The sequence below is a fragment of the Dermacentor variabilis genome, chromosome 7, assembly GCF_050947875.1.
Source record: "Dermacentor variabilis isolate Ectoservices chromosome 7, ASM5094787v1, whole genome shotgun sequence".
Classification (NCBI taxonomy): domain Eukaryota; kingdom Metazoa; phylum Arthropoda; class Arachnida; order Ixodida; family Ixodidae; genus Dermacentor; species Dermacentor variabilis.
Genome location: NC_134574.1, coordinates 98,843,895 through 98,864,001, shown reverse-complemented (window position 1 = coordinate 98,864,001; position 20,107 = coordinate 98,843,895). Strand labels below are relative to the sequence as shown.

The 20,107-nt window shown below is 46.5% G+C and overlaps 1 protein-coding gene across 1 annotated transcript in view; it reads left to right on the top strand.

Annotated features, from left to right (window-relative positions):
• The window catches only part of LOC142586980 (uncharacterized), a 35,145-nt gene that overhangs the window by 11,193 nt on the left and 3,845 nt on the right, over positions 1-20,107 (top strand). The window contains exons 2-6 of the mRNA XM_075697849.1: positions 3,056-3,189; positions 3,253-3,353; positions 11,577-11,696; positions 13,868-13,900; positions 19,713-19,745. Coding sequence (XP_075553964.1) covers positions 3,056-3,189; positions 3,253-3,353; positions 11,577-11,696; positions 13,868-13,900; positions 19,713-19,745 — 421 coding nt within the window. The remainder of the gene's footprint in view (positions 1-3,055; positions 3,190-3,252; positions 3,354-11,576; positions 11,697-13,867; positions 13,901-19,712; positions 19,746-20,107) is intronic.

The following is a 20,107-nucleotide window of genomic DNA, read 5'->3' as shown; positions in this document are numbered from 1 at the left end:
ATCTCTCACTTTCTCTCTCTTCTTTCTATTCCCCTACTCCCTTCCCCCAACGCAGGGTAGCCAACCGGACTCTTGACTGGCTAAAATTCCTGCCTTCCTTTTATCTTTCCCTCTCTCTTCATTAAGTAAGACTAATTACCTAATTAGCCGGAATGAGAGCAAACTAATTTGAGTATCTCCAAGCGATGGCAGACATTACCTTGGTTCGGACCAGCTACATGGCAGTCGCATATCTCAAACTCTGGCTAAACTTAGTTGGGACACCCTCTATATAAACAGTTTATATATATAGAAATACCACGGTCGAGACGACGCTTTATTCCAAGAAGGAAAAATTTCGCCGATGCCAAAACGAACACGAGCCGATGATCGATGATGACTTTGAACAGATGAAGATGAAGTCCGCATAAATGCTTACACTAATTTCCCCCGTGGACGGAAGCCGCCAGCCTGGCCGCACATTAGACAGTGGAACGGAGATGAAAAGGCTTCAGGCGGGAAACGTGCACGATATCTGTTCCGCAACAGCGTCGGTCAGTTGAAGCATCAACAGGTGTAACGCGATAGTTCACCGGCGAGGTCTGCTCTATGACTTTGTAGGGGCCAATATATCGAGACACAAGCTTCTCACATAAACCGGGCGTTCGTGCAGGTGTCCATATGAGCACATCGTCACCAGGGCGGTAGAAAACGACGTGGTGAGAGGCATCGTACCGACGTTTACGATCATCCTGGCTGACTTCTGTGTTTATACGGGCGCGACGACGACATTGGGCAAGACGAGAAACAAACTTCGAAAATTAATGGTGAAGCGTTGACGGGTGAGAGAAGAAAGAATCGTCGAGTGATGAGGTTGGGTGGCGGCCGTATACTAAGAAAAACGGAGAGTATCCGGTGGTCCGTTGAACAGACATGTTGTATGCAAATGTCACAAATGGGAGAATCGCATCCCAGTTACGATGGTCAGGCTGAATATACATGGATAGCATGTCGCACAACGTGCGATGAAATCACCCTGTTAGGCCATTGGTTTGAGGGTGGTAGCTAGACGTTGGCTTGTGCACGGTGTTCGACGCTTGCAGAACTTGATTAAGAGTGCTTGAAAGAAATGCCTTGCCTCGGTCGCTCAAAAGGACGTGAGGTGCCCCGTGAAGTAAGTAGATAGCCTGAAAGAAGAAGGACGGCACTTCTGAGGCAGCTCCTGAACCTATTGAGGCTGTTTCAGCGTACCGGGTCAAGTGGTCAACCGCAGTGACGATCCATCTATTGCCGTCTGGAGTAGGTGGAAGTGGCCCGAAAAGGTCAATGCCGATGCAGAGAAGGGTTCTGCTGGACAAGGAAGTGGTTGTAGCGTCCCGACTGGAGCAGTAGTAGGTTACGGTGTTGGCAAAGCGTGCACGTGGCAATATATCTAGCTAGGCTCGTGGAAAGACCTGGCCAAACGAATCGGCTGCGTATGCGCTCATGTGCTTTGTGGTAACCCAAGTGGCCTGACGGAGGCTCATCGTGTGAGCCCTGCAGAACTGGAGCGCGAAGAGAACGCGGTAGAACGGAACACATCGATGGCCTTCCGGGTGAAAAATGTACCGGTAGAGCACGTCGTCTTCGAACTTGAACAGTTTGAGCTGTTTCCGTAACCTGGCAGTGGGTGGCGATGAAACACCGCTAAGGCGATTGATGAGACCATGGCAATAAGAATTGGCGCGTTGTTGAGTGGAAAGCACTGAAGGGCGGTTTGATGGAGTCAAGTAAGAAATCGGTGTAATAGAAGAGGCGTCCTCCGTGCGGCCAATTTGACAAGGTGGTGTGATGTGCTCCGATGATGGTGGTAATGGGCATCGTGAGAGAGCATCGGCATCTTGGTGCTTCCTTCCGGACTTGTATACGACATCGAAATCATATGCTTGTAATGGGAGTATCCAGCGACCAAGGCGCCTAGACAAGTTTTTGATTGTCGACAACAAACATAGGGCATGGTGGTCGGTCACAACCGTGAAATGTCGACCGTAGAGATATGGACGAAATTTCTTTCTCTCTCTCTCTCTTTATATATATATATATATATATATATATATATATATATATATATATATATATATATATATATATATATATATATATATATATATATATAGAACGCAGGTTTATAGGTTTTTTTGTCGAAATGTACTACCTATGGCTAAATATAAAGGTGAACGACTCATCTAGTATTTCTTCCGGGGGAACCGTTCGGTAATTATAGGTTTAGAAGTCCAACTTGTACAGTAAGTGAAACCGTGAGAACAATTGAATAGTCCACCAATAAGTTCTCACAACACCAGAGAGCTCAGTTGAGCGTGGAATATTTGAGAGGTTGCACAACTGTTTACTTGTACGACGTAGGCTTATCCCAGGTGGCTGTACACAATATAGATAATTTACCCGCTGTGGTTGCTCAGTGGCTAGGTGTTGGGCTGCTGAGCACGAAGTAGCGGGATTGAATCCCGGCCATGGGGGCCGCATTTCGATGGAGGCGAAATGCGGAAACATCCGTGCACTTAGATTTAGGTGCATGGTAAAGATCCCCAGGTGGTCGAAATTTCCGCAGTCCTCATAATCATAATCAGAAAGTCTCAAAATCAGAAAGTGGTTTTGGCACGTAAAACCCCATTATTTAATTTTTAAATATATAGAATTGGAAAGTTGGTGTTCCTAATGTACCTGTAGATATTTTAAACATTGTTCGCCGTGACGATTGTGAAACAGAGCCCGCGACCTCCAGTCAAGCGCTGCTATATGAGGGGATCGAACCGGAATCAGAGATAACCGAGCGAGGTTGAGCTACCGGAGATTTTTTAAGGCCTGCCCTATGGTGTTGTGCGAGAGTAGCAATACATATAGCATTATTTTGAGGTCAAGCCACAGATGAAATTTTCATCCATCGTGCTATAATAGTATTCATGTTCACTCGACCGAGAAATTTCCCACTTACTGGCATGAGTCCGCTCAGTTGACCTCCTCCACTAGAAGTTGAAGAAGCCTACCACGTTGAAAAACATGCTGCTTTTTCTTTCAGTTCTATGCAGCTGGCGAGCACATTTGGATATTAGGATTAAGCGGATCGCAATACCCATGCATGCTCGACGTCGTTCAAGAGACAAATGAGACTTTTACTTCCTTTACGAGGCTCATTCATAAGGCACATTTCAGGTACGGAATCCATGCTTTTTAAGGACATTTCCATAATCTGGTATATTTTCTTATATGACATAGCTTACAAAGCAAGGACCTCCTTGGAAAAGTTATCAAAAAGCCTACGGCAGGAAACACATACAACACCATGGAAGTATCGCTCGCGCGTCCGAACTCACGTCGTAAGTACCTTTCATAGTTTTGGTGTTTATCTAGTAACGAGTAAATGTTTATGTTAACAAAACCTTGTAGCATGATTGCCTTAATATATTACCGCATTTGTTAAAGAACAAAGAAAGGGAGAGTCGTGCGACCCTGTACAATCACAACACTATTTGACGTGAATATTTAGAGCAGTTGCAATAGCTATTTTACTTGCCTCTAATAAGCCACACATTCTAAAGCGTTGCAGCACCTGGCAGATGACATGTACTCCATATCGTGGGAACTCTGCGGCTTATATATTCTGCTCTCATGAAGCGTACAAAGCATGCGTACAACGTTTTTGTGCTCTCGTAATTGGGTTATGTGAACACCGCAAACTTTGTGCGAACATAAACAATTTGACGTCCGTATTTGAACAGAATGCGAAGTCTCTGCCCCAGCAGCTCACCCGGGGACGCGGAGCAAGCGCCCCGTATGCTTTGCATAACGACTGAACATAGGAAGAACACAAGTATTTAGTAACTAATTACCAAGTGCATATTTAGCAACAAACGTTATCATTTTACCAACTATTACCACTTTCACGTCCTCATTTCTTACCTGTAGTGAAGTTCGTGTCACGTATAGTTCTTGTAGGATGCTTGTAAATATTAGGTATAATGGCCGTAAACACTACTGAGTGCTTCAATTATTTCAGAGGTCGCAATAATCCTTCATATACTAACCTTCGGAAATACATCAGCCACTATTCGTATTATGCAAGATTTGATCTCGGAGGGGTACTTTGAGGTTTTTCCAGACCATCGCAGTGAATTTTGAACGCTTGTAAAAAGCATTTCTCTGGGAAGCCGGTCTTAAGGCATACAGCGACACCAATTGCTGTTTTGTTATCGGATATAATTCTGAGCTAGGAATTTCAAAATAATGCATCCAGGCTGAAGAGCAATGAGCCCATAACCAATCGCCAGATTACCGACGGCCTAAACAACAATTTAAACAAATGTTAAATTTCAAAACGCGTGCAAGTAAAAAGTAAAATCATTGAGATTGAAGGCTGATTGCCCAACTATGGCATGGAATGAGAAAATATGACCGTTTCACGCCCTCGTCCCTGAAACGATCTGCAGCGCTAACATAACTAATTTAACTCAGTTTTGGTAGTTATGTCAGTCACTTTAGACTTAGCCTGCACCCATTCATAAACATGTCCATAATTCCAAAATACAGTAAAAACGATGCTCGTTTAATTCACCGAGGTCACCACGAGGACCTGGTATAGCGGAAAAAAAATAATAAGATTACGAGTATCCAGTGATTACTTATAAAGCTCATAATTCGGAGAGACATACCTAATTTTCCCCGCACATAAAGGCTCCTTTTGCTTCCATTGCCGTTAAATTTAAACAAAAGGTGACGAACTGTTTTGTGAACACACCAATGATGATGATGATATGTGGTGTTTATTGGCGCAAGGGCCAAGTGTGGCCAAAGAGCGCCAAGACAGTGGTGATGAGTTTGCAATGTAGTTATGGCATCGATGGGGATAATGTAAAGTGGCTGTATAGGGGCCTTAAGAATAGTCGCTCTAGAGTGCGTAAAATCTATCTGCAATAAGAATATGTCGATGACAATGACGTGTTCTATGTGCAATAAAATCCATCGTGAAAAGAGTCATGCAAAATAGAAAATATATAAGCTGGTAAAATCACTTGGAGCACTGCTGCCTCGCCAGAGCCCTTGACACGCAAGGGACGAGAGGCATGTGCTATACGGAAAAACTATCACAGCGCTATCCTCTATAGAGAGGAGGCGCTGCGAACGTATGGGCTAATTACATGTAATACAACATCTTTCAGGAAACCTAGGACTGCGTTAGTGTCAAAGAGCGGTTCTGCTCCGAGTAACATAACAGGATGGAGGGGGATATGCTGCCGGTATGCTAAGGGAAAATGTTTCTTTCTGTCATGTTCGGCTTCCCGACACTCTAGGAGGACGTGTAGGACGGTCAGCCTTTCCCCGCATCTACCACAGGTTGGAGGCTCGTTTCCCGTGAGCAAAAAGTTATGTGTGCCAAAAGTGTGTCCTATTCTTAGCCGGCAGAGTAGGACATCTGTCCGACGTGATTTTGTTGCAGAAGGCCAGAACCCTAATTGTGGCTTTATTACGTGCAGTTTATTATTTGTTTCCATGTCCCACGAGCGTTGCCAGTAGTTCCGCAGTTTTCTGCGCAAGTAGGGCCTCAGATCTGTGACAGGGACTGCTGCGGTAGGATTTACAGAATACGATGCTATTGATGTGGCCATCTGGTCCGCCAGAGCATTGCCTTCGATGCCCCTATGACCCGGCACCCAGCATATGGTGACATGCTGGTTACATATATACGTTTTACATAGGACGGAATAGAGTTCATTGATTACTGGGTTTTTGTGCTTAGAAAATGACATTAGGGCCTTCAGAACACTTAGTGAGTCCGTATATATAACTGATTTCTCGAGTTTTGATTTCTTTATATACTTTACAGCTGACAACAGTGCGTAGGCCTCAGCCGTAAAGATGCTTGTTTCCGGATGCAGTACATCGGATTCCGAGAAGGATGGGCCGACGGCTGCATAGGACACCCTCTCGGGTGACTTCGATGCGTCTGTGTAGAACTCCGTGCAGGAGTGTTTGTATTGGAGTTCCCGGAAATGCATTTGTATTTCAATCTCTGGAGCGTGTTTTGTAACTTGCATGAAAGATATATCGCATTCTATGTGCTGCCACTCCCAAGGAGGTAGCAGCTTGGCTGGCTGCATTAGGCGGGGCTCGAGGAGTGGGACATGCATTTCATCACTAAGCTCCCTCACACGCATCGAAAAAGGCCGTCTTACGGAAGGACGATTATGAAAGAGCGTGGCATATGTCATATCGTTAATGGTATTAAAACATGGGTGTTGAGGATTAGAGTGGACTTTCAGGAAGTATGTTTGGCTGATGTATGTTCTCTGCAGATGTAGTGACCACTCATTTGATTCTGCATATAAACTTTCTATGGGACTTGTTCTGAAAGCTCCAGTGGCCAGTCGAATTCCTAGATGGTGGACCGGATCTAGCATCTTTAGCGCGCTCGGGGCTGCAGAATGATAGATCACGGCACCGTAGTCCAACCGCGATCGGATGAGGCTCTTGTAAAGATTCATTAAACATTTCCTGTCGCTGCCCCATGCTGTGTGGGATAACACTTTAAGTAAGTTCATTGTTCTTAAGCATTTGACCTTGAGGTACTTTATGTGTGGAATGAAAGTTAATTTCGAATCAAGTATGATGCCTAAGAACTTGTGTTCTTTGTTCACAGGAATTCGCTGACCATACATTTCGATACTGGGTTCTGCAATGAGTCCTCTCTTTCTTGTGAAAAGCACACAAGAACTTTTGTTGGGGTTGACTTTAAATCCGTTTTCTTCTGCCCATTTGGACACTTTGTTCAAGCCCTGTTGAACTTGCCTCTCACATACTGTAAGGTTGCAGGATTTGAATCCTATCTGTATGTCGTCTACGTAAACAGAATAAAAAATGGCTGGCGGTAACGAGGCACGAAGGGTGTTCATTTTCATGATGAAGAGCGTGCAGCTAAGTACACCTCCTTGAGGTACACCAGTTTCCTGTATAAAAGGTCGCGACAATACATTGCCGACTTTCACGCGAAATGTACGGTTGGACAAATAGCTTTCTATTAAGACGAGCATATTGCCACGGATGCCAATTCCCCACAAGTCTCTCAATATTCCATAGCGCCACGTAGTGTCGTACGCCTTCTCCATATCGAGGAATACGGATAGGAAATATTGTTTATGTAGAAAGGCGTCGCGAATGTTTCCCTCAATGCGCACAAGGTGATCGGTTGTGGACCGCCCTTCTCTGAAGCCACACTGAAAGGGATCGAGGATATTGTTGAGTTCAAGGTAATGTACAAGTCTGCGGTTAACCATTTTTTCAAAAAGCTTACAAAGACAATTTGTAAGAGCTATCGGACGGTAACTTGCCGCCAAGGAAGGGTCCTTGCCCTGTTTAAGAACAGGGACCACAATCGCTTCTTTCCATGTGGATGGGAGGTTTCCCGCAGCCCAAATAGCGTTGAAAAGCGTGAGTAGTGTAAGTTTGGTGTCAGCGTGTAAGTTTCTGATCATTTCGTACATGACCCTATCAGGTCCCGGCGCAGAGCCCCTGCATGTGGTCAAGGCAGCTCTCAACTCAGCAATATTGAAAGGCCGGTTATAAGGTTCATTCTGCCTGGATTTTCGTATTATGGGCTTACATTCTTCTATTTGTTTGTATTTCAAAAATGATTGCGAATAATGGTTTGAACTCGACACGCTCTCGAAGTGTTCCCCAAGTGAATCTGCCTGATCTTTTATTGTTTCACCTTGTGTGTTTACCAAAGGAAGTGAATATGTTTGGCGCCCTTTTATCCTATTAAACCGGTTCCAGACTTTGGCCTCATCTGTATACGAGTTGATACCGGATAAAAACGTCTGCCAACTCTCCCTTCTAGCCTGTCGGCGTGTTCGCCTGCCTTGCGATTTCACTTTCTTAAAGTTAAACAGATTCTCCGCAGTGGGAGAGGCGCGTAGCAATCCCCACGCTTTGTTCTGTTTCTTACGAGCGATCCTACAGTCCTCGTTCCACCACGGGACACGCCGTTTGCATGCCCAGCCATTTCCTTGTAATATACATTTAGTTGCGGCATCTATTAAAAAGGCTGTAAAGTATTCCACGGCAGCATCAATTCCTAACGAGGACATCTCATCCCATGAAATATTACTGAGAGTTCGGAATTTCTCCCAGTCAGCTGTATCAATCTTCCACTTGGGAGCCTGTGGTGGATATTCGTTTTCTTTAGGTGTTCTTAATAGTATGGGGAAGTGGTCGCTTCCGTAAGGATTGTTTATAACTTCCCATGCGAGTTCAGGAAAAATAGAAGGAGAAACTATGCTGAGATCAATTGAAGAAAAGGTTTTGTTGGCAAGACAGTAATATGTGGGTGCCTTCTTATTAAGCAGACACGCACCGGAAGACAAAAGGAGCTGTTCAACGAGACGACCTCGCGCATCGATACGAGAGTCGCCCCATAGGGAGTTGTGCGCATTGAAATCGCCAAGAACAACATAAGGTTCTGGCAATTGATCTATAAAGGATTGGAATTCATGTTTCGTTAATTTGTAATGTGGGGGTATATAAAGAGAGCTAATGGTGATGAGTTTGTTTAGGAGAACAGCTCGAACCGCCACTGCTTCGAGAGGCGTTCGTAGCTGTAAAAGTTGACACGCAATGCTCTTATGGATAACAATGGCGACACCGCCCGATGATGCGACAGCATCATCGCGATCTTTGCGAAAAGTTATGTACTGTCGGAGAAAATTTGTGTGTTTAGATTTTAAATGTGTTTCCTGTAAACACAGCACTTTTGGATTGTGTTGGTGGATCAGTTCTTGTACATCATCAAGGTTTCTAAGGAGACCTCTGACGTTCCATTGTATGATTTGTGTATCCATATTTAATGTAAATTAGTGCTGTGTGTACGGAAACGGAAAGATACCTTAGATTACAGAGCCCTTTCGAGGCCCTGTAATTGGTGTTTTGTTCTTTTTGAAGCGTTCGAGTGATTCTCGACGCTCCTTAGGCGCCTGGTGCGCCTTGAGGATAGGTGTGGTGTCCATTGCCTCTTGTGAGGCGCCGGACACGTGCTCTTGAGAGCGGGAAGTTTTCAGAGGGAGTCCCGCCTTGGAGGGCAAGACCCCTGCGCCCACCAGCCCGGAGGTCGATGGGGCTCCCAGAGGGATTTGGCTGCGCTGGCCGTTGCCAGCGCTGGAAGGGGCCTCGGAGGCTGGGGCAGCCTCGGCTGCACCCACCTTCGGGGTGGATGGTCCCTTCTCCTCGGTTGACGGAGCAGCGCTAGCTGCAACCGCCGCGGGGGCAGATGGCGTGACTGCCGACTCACTGCTTGTGGGTCGGACAGCCGCCGGAGGCCGTTGTGACGCTGCCCCCTGACGCGCCACTTCGGCAAAGCTGGCCTTAGGAAGGTATGCAACCCGCCTGCGTGCCTCTTTGAATGATATGTTTTCTTTTACTTTGATAGTGACTATTTCTTTTTCTTTTTTCCAAGACGGGCATGACCGCGAGTATGCGGCATGCTCGCCATCACAGTTCACGCAGTGTGGAGCGTTTTCGCACGTTTCAGAGGCATGGTCACGGGAACTACATTTTGCACATGTCTGGCGGCCTCGGCAGTTCTGTGAGCTGTGGCCGAATCGCTGGCACTTAAAGCATCGTAGGGGATTCGGAATGTACGGTCTCACTCGGATTTTCACATAGCCTGTCTCGATAGTGTCTGGTAGGTTGCTTGAGCCAAATGTAAGTATTAGGTGCATGGTATTGATTTCTTTTCCGTCACGTCTTATTTTAATTCTCTTAACATTGATCACGTTCTGATCATTCCAACCATCTAGAAGTTCAGCTTCAGACAATTCAAGCAGATCAGCATCCGATACAACGCCACGGGTAGTATTCATGGTACGGTGTGGGGTCACTGTGACTGGAACACCCCCAAAAGATACAAGTTTGGACAGTTTTTCAAATTGTTTCTGATCGCGGAGCTCTAGGAGAAGATCACCGCTAGCCATTTTCGATGCTTTGTATCCGGGACCAAAAACTTCTGTCAGAGATTTCGAGACAATGAAAGGTGAGATCATTCTTACAGTCTTCTCAGGCTTATCGGAGTGGATGACATGAAAGCGGGGAAAGTTCTGTGTACGATTGCCAAAAAACTTAAAGACATCTTCGGTGCGCCCTCGCTTCTGAGGGCGATCAGGAAGTTTGGGGAAACCAGTTTCCATGAAGATATATAAAAATTCGGCAACAGCGCCGACCGCCCACCACGGAGCCCAACGCGGGGACGCGGCAGAGCTTGCATACAAGTCTGCACGACGCCAGCCGTACGCCGCCACTATAACCAAATATGGTGTACCCAAGGTTGGATAGCCACACAGGGTTAACCCTTGCCACCAAGAAGAAGGAAGTAAATAGAAGAGAGAAGGAGACAGGAAAGGTGGAAAGTAAGGGAAAGACGAAGGTTGTAGGAAGAGAGAGACAGGAAAAGGCGACTGCCGATTTCCCCCGGGTGGGTCAGTCCGGGGGTGCCGTCTACGTGAAGCAGAGGCCAAAGAGGTGTGTTGCCTCCGCCGGGGGGCCTTAAAGGTCCGAACACCCGGCATCGGCTCAACCTCCAGGATCCCCCTTTCCCCGGACACGGCTAAGCCGCGCACGGCTACACGCGGGAGGGTCCAACCCTCGTGTGCTCGGGTACGTGGTGGCGCAACACACCAAACGCCTGCTGACGCAGACGCCCCTGCGGGGGTGAACACACCAAAAAGGTACGGATAACTGCTATGCAACAATTTGAAGCGCTTCAGTACGCATTTTTTTTGAAGGCCTGTAATTAACGGACATCCTTGAAACCTTTCCCACGATTGAGGTGAAAAAAGTTCATCTCTTCATCTATGTCGAAGTTGTGACACGCTGAGTATTTTCGCTAATGTTGGGAAAAATTTATCTGCAGTTTAAAAATGCGCTTTTGATGATGCGAATTGATTGCACAAATAATTTGCGAGAAAGGCTGTGATTACCATAAGCAGACAAATTTTGCACATAACTCACAACACTGCCCCTATTATAAATATAAATGGCGCTCTTTCTTTAGTTCACACAGCAAAGCGGAGGAACCTGCTACATAACTCATAAAGGAGAGCGAAATCTGAACATTCAGTAATTATTTCCAAGGTAATTAAAAACTTACAGAGTTGCAACTTCTGCCAAATATTGCTCAGAACTTGTCCCCCATTCTATTTAAACATGAATTCGCTGGCGCTCTTGGTTCCAGAAGGGCAGTGAGGAAACTGTGCGTGCATCTGTTTCAGTTACCAGAACTAAACAGGCTGAACACGGGGGTTTAGGAGTTTTCGTTGAGCCTGCAAGTTGCTGATAACATGCAGCACACTATGTCCAAATATGAAATACACGGGGGGCCCAGTTCTTTTACGACGCTGTGAAATCTGGCATTTAATGTTTCCGATAGCTTCTAGTTGCACCAAGACCTTTGCTGTAAAGCAAGTGCTGTGTTCAAAGCAGAGAAATACCCAGTTTTTGCACTCTGCAAGAAGAAATGAGGTCAGTGTCAATGAATAAACGTTTTGTTGCTCACGCAGACGCTGCGATAACCGGATCCTGGAACAGCTCGGAGATAATGCTGTACGAAAGCATCGACAAGAAGTGTGCTTTGTTTTCCACCACGTACTACGAGCGACCTAGCATGCTTCCTCTTAAAAGTAAGCTTCGCAATATTGAACAAAGGAATGAAATACAAATGCTCGCCCTAGAATGATATATAAGTACCAGAATAACTTACAGCTAGAACGCCAGACCACTTCATTGTAAACGTTGAAGAACAAAAGCGCGAAGTAGTTTTTCTTCGGGAAAAAATTCATTTCATTTCATTTTATTACCTTAAAGGCCCCATTCGGGGTATTACATAAGGGGTCGTTAGCATGTGAACACAAGAAAAGGCAGGTGTTACATTGAAACACAAGTTTCAACAGTTTCTAGAAATTGGGAATGACATGTGATGACAGCGACATTAATGGGCAGGTCGTTCCCGTCCTTGGTAGCTTGAGGAAAAAATGATTATTGAAAAGTGACAGTTCGTGTTCTAGGACGAGAAACTTGGAGTTGGTGGCTTGTGCGCTGTGACATGTGTGAAGATGATGGCGTGACGTAAGGCGGGCGGCTTAGTGAGCTGTAAAAAAATTTGTGATAAAGAGAGAGCGTGGCGATGCGACGACGAAAAACAAGAGATGCCAAGCTAGATTGTGCCTTTAAGTGTGAAATGCTCATGTTATATGAATATGAAGAATGGATGAATCTAGTCGCACGGTTCTGAACTGACTCGAGTGCATTGATGATATATGTTTGATGAGGGTTCCAGATGGCGGCGGCATATTCCAGTTGGCTAAGGGATGCTGAAGCAGAAGGGGAATGCCGTCTTTAGCTCTACGCTGATCCGTAAAATAAAATAAAGGGCGTTTACCCTGCAGACGATTTTCCGAAACTTTGGTAAGAACCACTTTCTTCTTGATACACAGAACGAGCAAGAGCCGGTAAATTTCATCAGTCGTTTGCTTGATAAAGCGACTGAAAAATGCGCATAAAGAATATGAACCGTTACGAGGATCCTAAGGGCACAATATTTTCAACGACCTGGTTACTTTGACACTTCGTGTCATATACTAAACCGAGAACCACTCACAGAATCACTAGTCATACCAATTGAAGGCTTTAAATTTTAAGCATGGGGTAGGTTGCGCCGTTGGTAACAGACCTTGATAAAAAATTAAGTGGTTGTGCCCCTTAGCACGCCTAAGGTTTTTATCGGCGACCTTATTTGTGCTGCTGCCAAGAGTAAACGCGAATTTGCCTCCATTTCCATGCCCTCAACTATGAAACCTCTGTCACTGAATTCATTGAAATAATTACACATCATAGAGTAACACAACAGTACTAGGACGGAACCAAGGTTATTGATCAATAAATTTTGTAAGAAATAGCTACAAGCAAAAAAATCTCGACACTGGGTCTATAGTAATACAAAAAATCTTATTGAATGTAGATAGTGAGTTTTCACAGTATTCATTGATAAGAACACATTTAAATCACGTACCCAAATTAATCAATGCAAACAAAACAGTGCAACCGAAAAAGCAAGGTATCCACTATAATAACAGAGCACGCTATATTGAATGCCATTGTGTTTTCCTGGTGCTAATAATGAAGGTCGCGAAGGACATTTCAAAACAAAACAAAAAAAACACGATATCAAAATTTTGTGGTGTCACGATTATCAGTATGCTCACCGCATGCTGAATCCTTGTGCCATAAGTGGCTCGCATTCTAGCTTTATAGGTTTGACCATAAATTGCACCACTTTTACTGAACGTGGTGTTTTCTATATGGCCAACATGCGCGACCGGTAAGGCTAGACTTCTGTGCAGGGGATGGTATCCTTAATACGAAGTGCATCATTTTAAACTGCAGAACACGGGCAAGAAATGCGGAAGACCGGTAGCTTGGCATGCGAATGCCTCGCATGACGCGCCAACGTGAGACCGCTTGCGTGTCGCACCAATAAAACTGCAATATCATGAAGAGTTGATTCAGGGGATTTTATGGCGCAAGGGCATCGTTGGCCAAAGAGCGCCAAGTCTATATCATGAACAGTTAAAAGCAACGCCATTTAAATAGCTATTTACCTATGCTGACTAGCAGCACCCTTATGTACGTGGACTGCATGAATAAAAACGGACTGGTGGTTAACCAGCGAACATAAATGAGAAGAAGAAAAGCGCAAGCTTTGAGCAGAGGGAATTTCATTCCTGTTCGATCATTTATCAAGCAGTAAATGATATCGCATGCGGGAATAATTCTTAACGTTTGTGCTTTACAGAACAAAAATATGTGATGAATACGTGTTCCCAAGGTACGTATTATAATGATAATTTTTTGTGTTTATCGAATGCGCGTTAATACTCTCACGAGAGGCGCTACACACCGGTAATTAGAGAAGACGAGCGTGCAGCAAGACAAACATTTATTGAGACGAACTTGTGTCTTGCATAACCGAAAGCAATTAGCCCAGTAGCAGCAGCATGTGCGAGCATGGACTGCGATCAGCGAAGAAAAAGCATCACCTATGTGTGGGCAGTATTTAAAGAAATCAACCAAATTTGAAAAAAAGATATATATACCAGTTGTTAGTTTGCGTTTGTATCGTGCACTTCCTTTCGTCATTCGTCCAGATTGCGCTGCCCACCCCTAGGAATATGTTCAGTCATCAACTCGCCCAGCTTGCTGGGCTAATTCTGTATTTAAAGGCTGTGAAGGAACGTGCGTACAACTATCGCTAGAGATAGCGCCAGTTGCTCTGCCTAATACGATAGGCCCACCATAGGCGCGAAGCTATCGCTGTAGGTTTGCCCGATTGCTTACACGGATTAACACCCGTCGTTCGAACGCCACAGGCACAGATGCAAAACCCGAAGGCCACGTGGCATTGCTCCCCTCAAAAAAAAAAAAAAAAAGAAATACATCGCCCCGATTTTGGAAATAAGGATTTAGGTAAACAATTAGACAGCACTGGAGGTTGTGGAGAACCCAAAGGTAATGAAAAAACTACGCAAGCAGTTTTCTAACGTGCGTAATACGCCTTCATGCACACAACATGAACAATTTGGGGTCGTGCATGCCGGCGCTGAGAGTTCGTCAACCCGTCAAGAACGACCTCATAATTCAGTGCACCCACGTGGCGGACAATCTTGTATGGGCCGAAATAACGTTGAAGGAGCTTCTCGCTGAGCCTCATCCACGAACTGGTGCCCATACCCAAATTTGCTCGCCTGGCGTGTATTCTTTATGGCGGTGCCGAAGGTTGTATTGTCAGGCGCCAGTCGCTTGATTTCTTGCGGTTAGGACTCGAGCGAGCCGCCGGGCTTCTTCGGCGCGCTGCTGAAACATCGCCACGTCAGATTGCGAGCTTCTTCATTGACATGTGGCAGCATGGCGCTGAGTGTCGTTGTCACGGCGCGGCCGTAAACAAGAGTGAACGGTGTCAGCCCAGTTGTATCCTGAATGGCCGTGTTATTGGCGAAGGTGATATAAGGGAGTACTTCATCCCACGTTTTATGTTCAACGTCAACGTACATCGACATCATGTCCGTCAGGGTTTTATTTAGCCGCGCTGTGGGACCACTAGTTTGCGGATGGTATGCGGTAGTTCTGCGGCGAGTGGTTTGGCTGTGCCGCAAAATGGGCTGCATCAGGTCACTACAGAATGCTGTCCCCATGGCAGTGATAATAGCCTCTGGCGCACCGGGACACAGGACAATACTAAAAAAAATATATATGGTGGCTTCCTCAGCGGTTCTTCTCGAGAGTGAGGAAGTTTCTCCGTAGCGCGTCAAGCAATCTGTTGCAACAAGAATCAATTTGTTCGCAGTAGTGGGCGTCGGGTTCGCAGTAGTAGGCCCAAGAAAGTCCAATCCAACTTGCTGGAACGGTCTTGTCAAGGGTTCGATTGGTTGCAGTAGTCCGGCAGTTTTCGTTCGGGCCGTCTTCCGGCGTTGACACTCTCTGCACCTACGGACGTAAGGCTTGACTTCTTCGGCAATACGCGGCCAGTAATAACGTTCTCCAATCCGCGCGAGTGTTCGTGCACAGCCGAGCTGTCCGAATGTTGCTTCATCGTGAGACGCCAGCGAAATTTCTGGACGTAACAACGATGGTACAACAAGAAGGTAGGCCTTCTTCGTAGGATTGAAGTTCTTTTTGGCTATAACACCATTTCTCACAGAGAATGCGGACACACTGCGTTTGATGATTTGTGCGATGCTGTCACTTCCTCCTTCAAGGTACTCAATGAGGCCACTCAGTTCAGGGTAGGCGCACTGTTGCTTGGCGAAATCGGAGGCCGTAGCCATGCCCAGAAAAGTTGAGTCGTCGTCTGTACACGGCGAAAGTTGCTCGACGGGGGCTGGGGACAGACAGTCTGAGCCTGAATGCTTTCTTCCGTTCTTGTAAACTACGGTGATGTCAAACTCCTGCAGCCGAAAACTCCATCTCGCGAGGCGTCCGGACGGGTCCTTCAGGTTTGCCTTCCAGCACAAAGCATGGTCATCGCTAAGGACAGTATAATATCTACCGTGTACATATGGGCGGAATTTTGAGCTTGCCCACACTATTGCCAGACATTCTTTTTTCCCACTGTGTAATGGTTTGACTCTGCCTTCGATAAAGAACGACTAGCATAGGCGATGACGTATTCTCGTCCATTCCGTCTCTGAACAAGAACGGCGCCGAGGCCGATCCTGCTTGCATCGGTGTGGATTTCCGTTTCCGCGTTGTTGCCGAAGTGTGCCAAAATGGGTAGTGATTAAAGACGGCGCTTGAGCTCTCGAAACGCTTCCTCTTGTGGTGCGTGCCATAGAAACGGGACGTCCTCTTTTCTCAGGCGTGTCAGTAGCTGTGCGATCCGTGAGACGTCTTAGACGAAGTTTCTGTAGTGGGCGCGAAGTGCGAGAAACATTCTGACGCTTTCCTTTTCACAGGGCTGTGGGAAGTGTCCCACGGCTGCTGTCTTCTCAGGGTCTGGTAAGACGCCTGCAGAGTTGACAACGTGGCCCAGGAATTTGAGCTGTTCGTAGGCGAAGCAAAATTTTTTCTGGCAGCGTAAGTCCGGAAGATTTGATAGAGCACAGTCCCACCTCTAGCCTGCTAAGGTGTTCCTCGAAGGTAGAAGCGAATACCATCCAATCATCAAGATAAACCATACAAGTCTGCCATTTCAGACAAGTCAACACGGGGGGCATTACTTTTTAGAAGGTTGCAGGGCAGTACAGGGCCCAAATGGTATGACCTTGAACTGTTATAAGCCATCCAGTGTTATGAAAGCAGTCTTCTCGCGATCCCTTTCATCAACCTCCACATGCCAATAGCCCCTCTTTAGGTCCAAGGACGAGACGTATCTTGCACTGCAAATGTGATTCAAGGCATTGTCAACTCGAGGGAACGGGTAGACGTACTTTCTCGTGACCTTGTTCAGTCGGTGGTAATCGACACAGAATATTACAGGCTGTTCTCTTTTTTTTCACAAGCACGACGGGCGAAGTTCAGGGACATTGAGAGCGTTCGATGAGATCGTCGTGCAGCATTTCTGTTGTCTGTTTCCTGATTGCTTCGCTTTCTTTCATGAACACGTGGTGCAGTGACCTGTGAATAGGCCATGCACATTCATCTGTTATTATTTGAGGATTTGTAAAGGTCGTCTGGCGAATCTTGAACGATGTAACGAAGCAATCCTCGTAGGTATGAAGCAGTTTCTGCAGCCGTTCTTGTCTCGCTTGCGACAGAGCAGGGTTTATCGCGAATGAAATGCCAGCAGGTCGAGGTGCAAGCTCGTTTTTGAGCGTGAGGATGCTGCGTTTGTCGGGAATAGTCTCGAAGAGCGCCACCGTGTTGCATTTAGTGAGGTGACGATATTCCGAGCCGAAATTCGTTATCAATATATTGGCTGTTCCTTCGACCAGGCGGACGATTGCCCTTGCTACAGTCAGCATACGCTCAAACAAGCAACTTGGGTTCGCTTCGACCAACCTCTCGGCACAGCTGTCGTTGTTGGTACCAACTGCGATTAGAGTACTCGAGCGGGGTGGAAACGTGATATGGTCAACCAGAATCGCGAGTGAAGCAGATAATGCAGAACTTGGATCTCGCGCAATTGCGTTGTCTGGTGAAAGACTTCTGGCCTCTGCCTGTCCATTAATGACCACACTGGTAGCAGAAAGGAAGTCTGCGCCCAGAATGACGTCATGGGAGCACTGTAATAGGACCATGAAAATCGTAGGGTACGCGTGTCCTCGCACCACTGCACGAGCCGCATATCTTCCTTTTGCTGTTACTACATGATGACCTACTCTTCGTATCTGCGGGCCGTCCCAAGCCGTAACAACTTTCCTTAATTGAGTGGCGAACCCCTCGCTCACGATGGAGAAATCAGCACCGGCGTCAACCAATGCCAGTACATCCTGGTTGTCTGTCTTCGCTGCTAGGTCCGTGCATCGCGTCCTCTCGTCGGTGGCATGAAGATTATGTTGTCGCGTCCTTGACACATATTGTTCGTACGGTGCAGGCGTAGTTACACCACTGGAATGTTGCGGTGTGGGAGGGCCTTTAGCAGTGCAAAAAGCTGCAACCGTGCCTCCACCGGTTGCCATACTCAGTTTACCATGCTAGGGCTGGGAGACCTTCCCGCGCTGCTCCCGCGTAGCTAGGGCAGGGAGAAGTAGAACGGCGGGATGAGGGTGATGGCTTGCGGTAGCGGCTCGTTGCCGAATCCTGCCTTTGTATGTAGTGTTCAATCTCAAGTGGCCTTTCACCACGTTGTGGACATGTAGCCCCGATAGGGAACCCACGGATGCCGAAGTTCCTATATAAGCAGTGACAGTATACATGGCCGGGCTCGCCGCAGTGGGAACGTAGAGGACGCTTGTCGGGAGTCATCGAGACGCCGGACTTTCTCGGGGCTGCCTGTTCGACCATAGGCAGGCGGTTATTTGGTGGTGAGCGTTGCAGCGGTGAGTACGTCGATCTGGCCGGCCACACTTGGTTTTGCAGAGCGGAGGCATACGACATAAGCTGAGGTGACCGAGAGATGTATTCGGGTGCTTGCTGCGGCTGAACTTGTTTCCCTGTTTTCAGTGCCTGCTGGAATTCTTGCGTGATAACGCCACTGAGCACTGCGACTTGAAGACCGGAGCTAGGGAACATTTTATGAAGTTCCTCTTGTACTACAGCCTTGATTGTGTCTTGAAAGTTGCTCACGCTCATGGCGTCGAATTCCGTAGGAGACGTACCATGGACCAGCGCAGGGGGTCCATACTGTCTTCTTTAAACGGTGAATGTTTTTTCAATGGCTGCGGCTTCAGTTCAAAATTCAGCGACTGTTTTTGGTGGGCTCCGCAATAGCCCAGCCAGAAAATTTTCTTTCACTCCTCTAATTAGAAAACCAAGATTCTTCCGGCATTTCTGGATCTGCTCAACTAAAAAGATTCTCAACTTCTTCAACTAAGAAGGCCACACTTTCATTAGGCAGCTGGAGACGTGTTTTAAGTTGTCTCTCAGCTCTTTCCTGGCGAAGGACACTTGTAAATGTCGGAAGAAGGCTTCGCTTGATGCTTTCTCATGTTCTGAGCTGGGAATCCTGGTTGATGAACCGTGCACGTGCAGACTACTGCAGCGCGAAGTAAACGTGCTGCAACTATCGAGTGGTCGTTCCACTTCTAACTCACTACGCGCTAGAATTGTCCGAGCCAGTACTCAGGATGAACGCTGGGGGTTCCACGCAAATTCGGTGACTCCTGTGGTTGCTGCAACACGATAGCTGTAGGAGTGATGGGTTCGGTCATCTCGGCTGTCGTGACCTCTTTTGCAGGGCGTGTCTTCTCTGGTAGGAGGCCTTACTCAGGGAAGAGCCTAAGATTCTAGCGGCTTCTTCGCTGGTCGTCTTCTGGCTAGTGCAGACTGTTGTCGCGAGTGCCCGAACGAGCGCTGGACATACCTAGCCCTTCCAGCAGATGTGGTGAAAACGTGAAGAACGGGCTAGTGGTTAACCAGTAAATATAAATGAGAAAGAAAAAGTTCAAGCTTTGAGTAGAGTGAATTTCAGTCATGTATGATCATTTATACAGCAGTAAATGTTATTGGATGCGGGAATAATCCTTAATGTTTGTCCTTTACAGAACAAAAAGATGGGATGAATACGTGTTCCCAGGGTACGTATTACAGAGTTCAATTTTTTGTGTTTATCGAATGCACGTTAACGCTGACATGAAGAGATGACAGTTATAACTCTTGTAATGGAGCGCGCCTGTGAGCACTAAATAGCGCGGGGAAGTAGAGGAATGAAATAAAAAAAAACTTTTGGAAAAAGGACACCTATCTGCTATGCACTTTATCTACAGAGCACACTTGTACCCGTAGTGGCAGCTCCACTTATCAGTATCACGTATATTGTGTACGCTTCCTTGCCTTCGACTTCAGCAGCAGCAAAGAGTGCACCAGACGGGCAACCACAATGGGTGCTCAAACATAAATAGCTGTGAATCTGGAACGTTTACCAGCGTCAACTACAGCA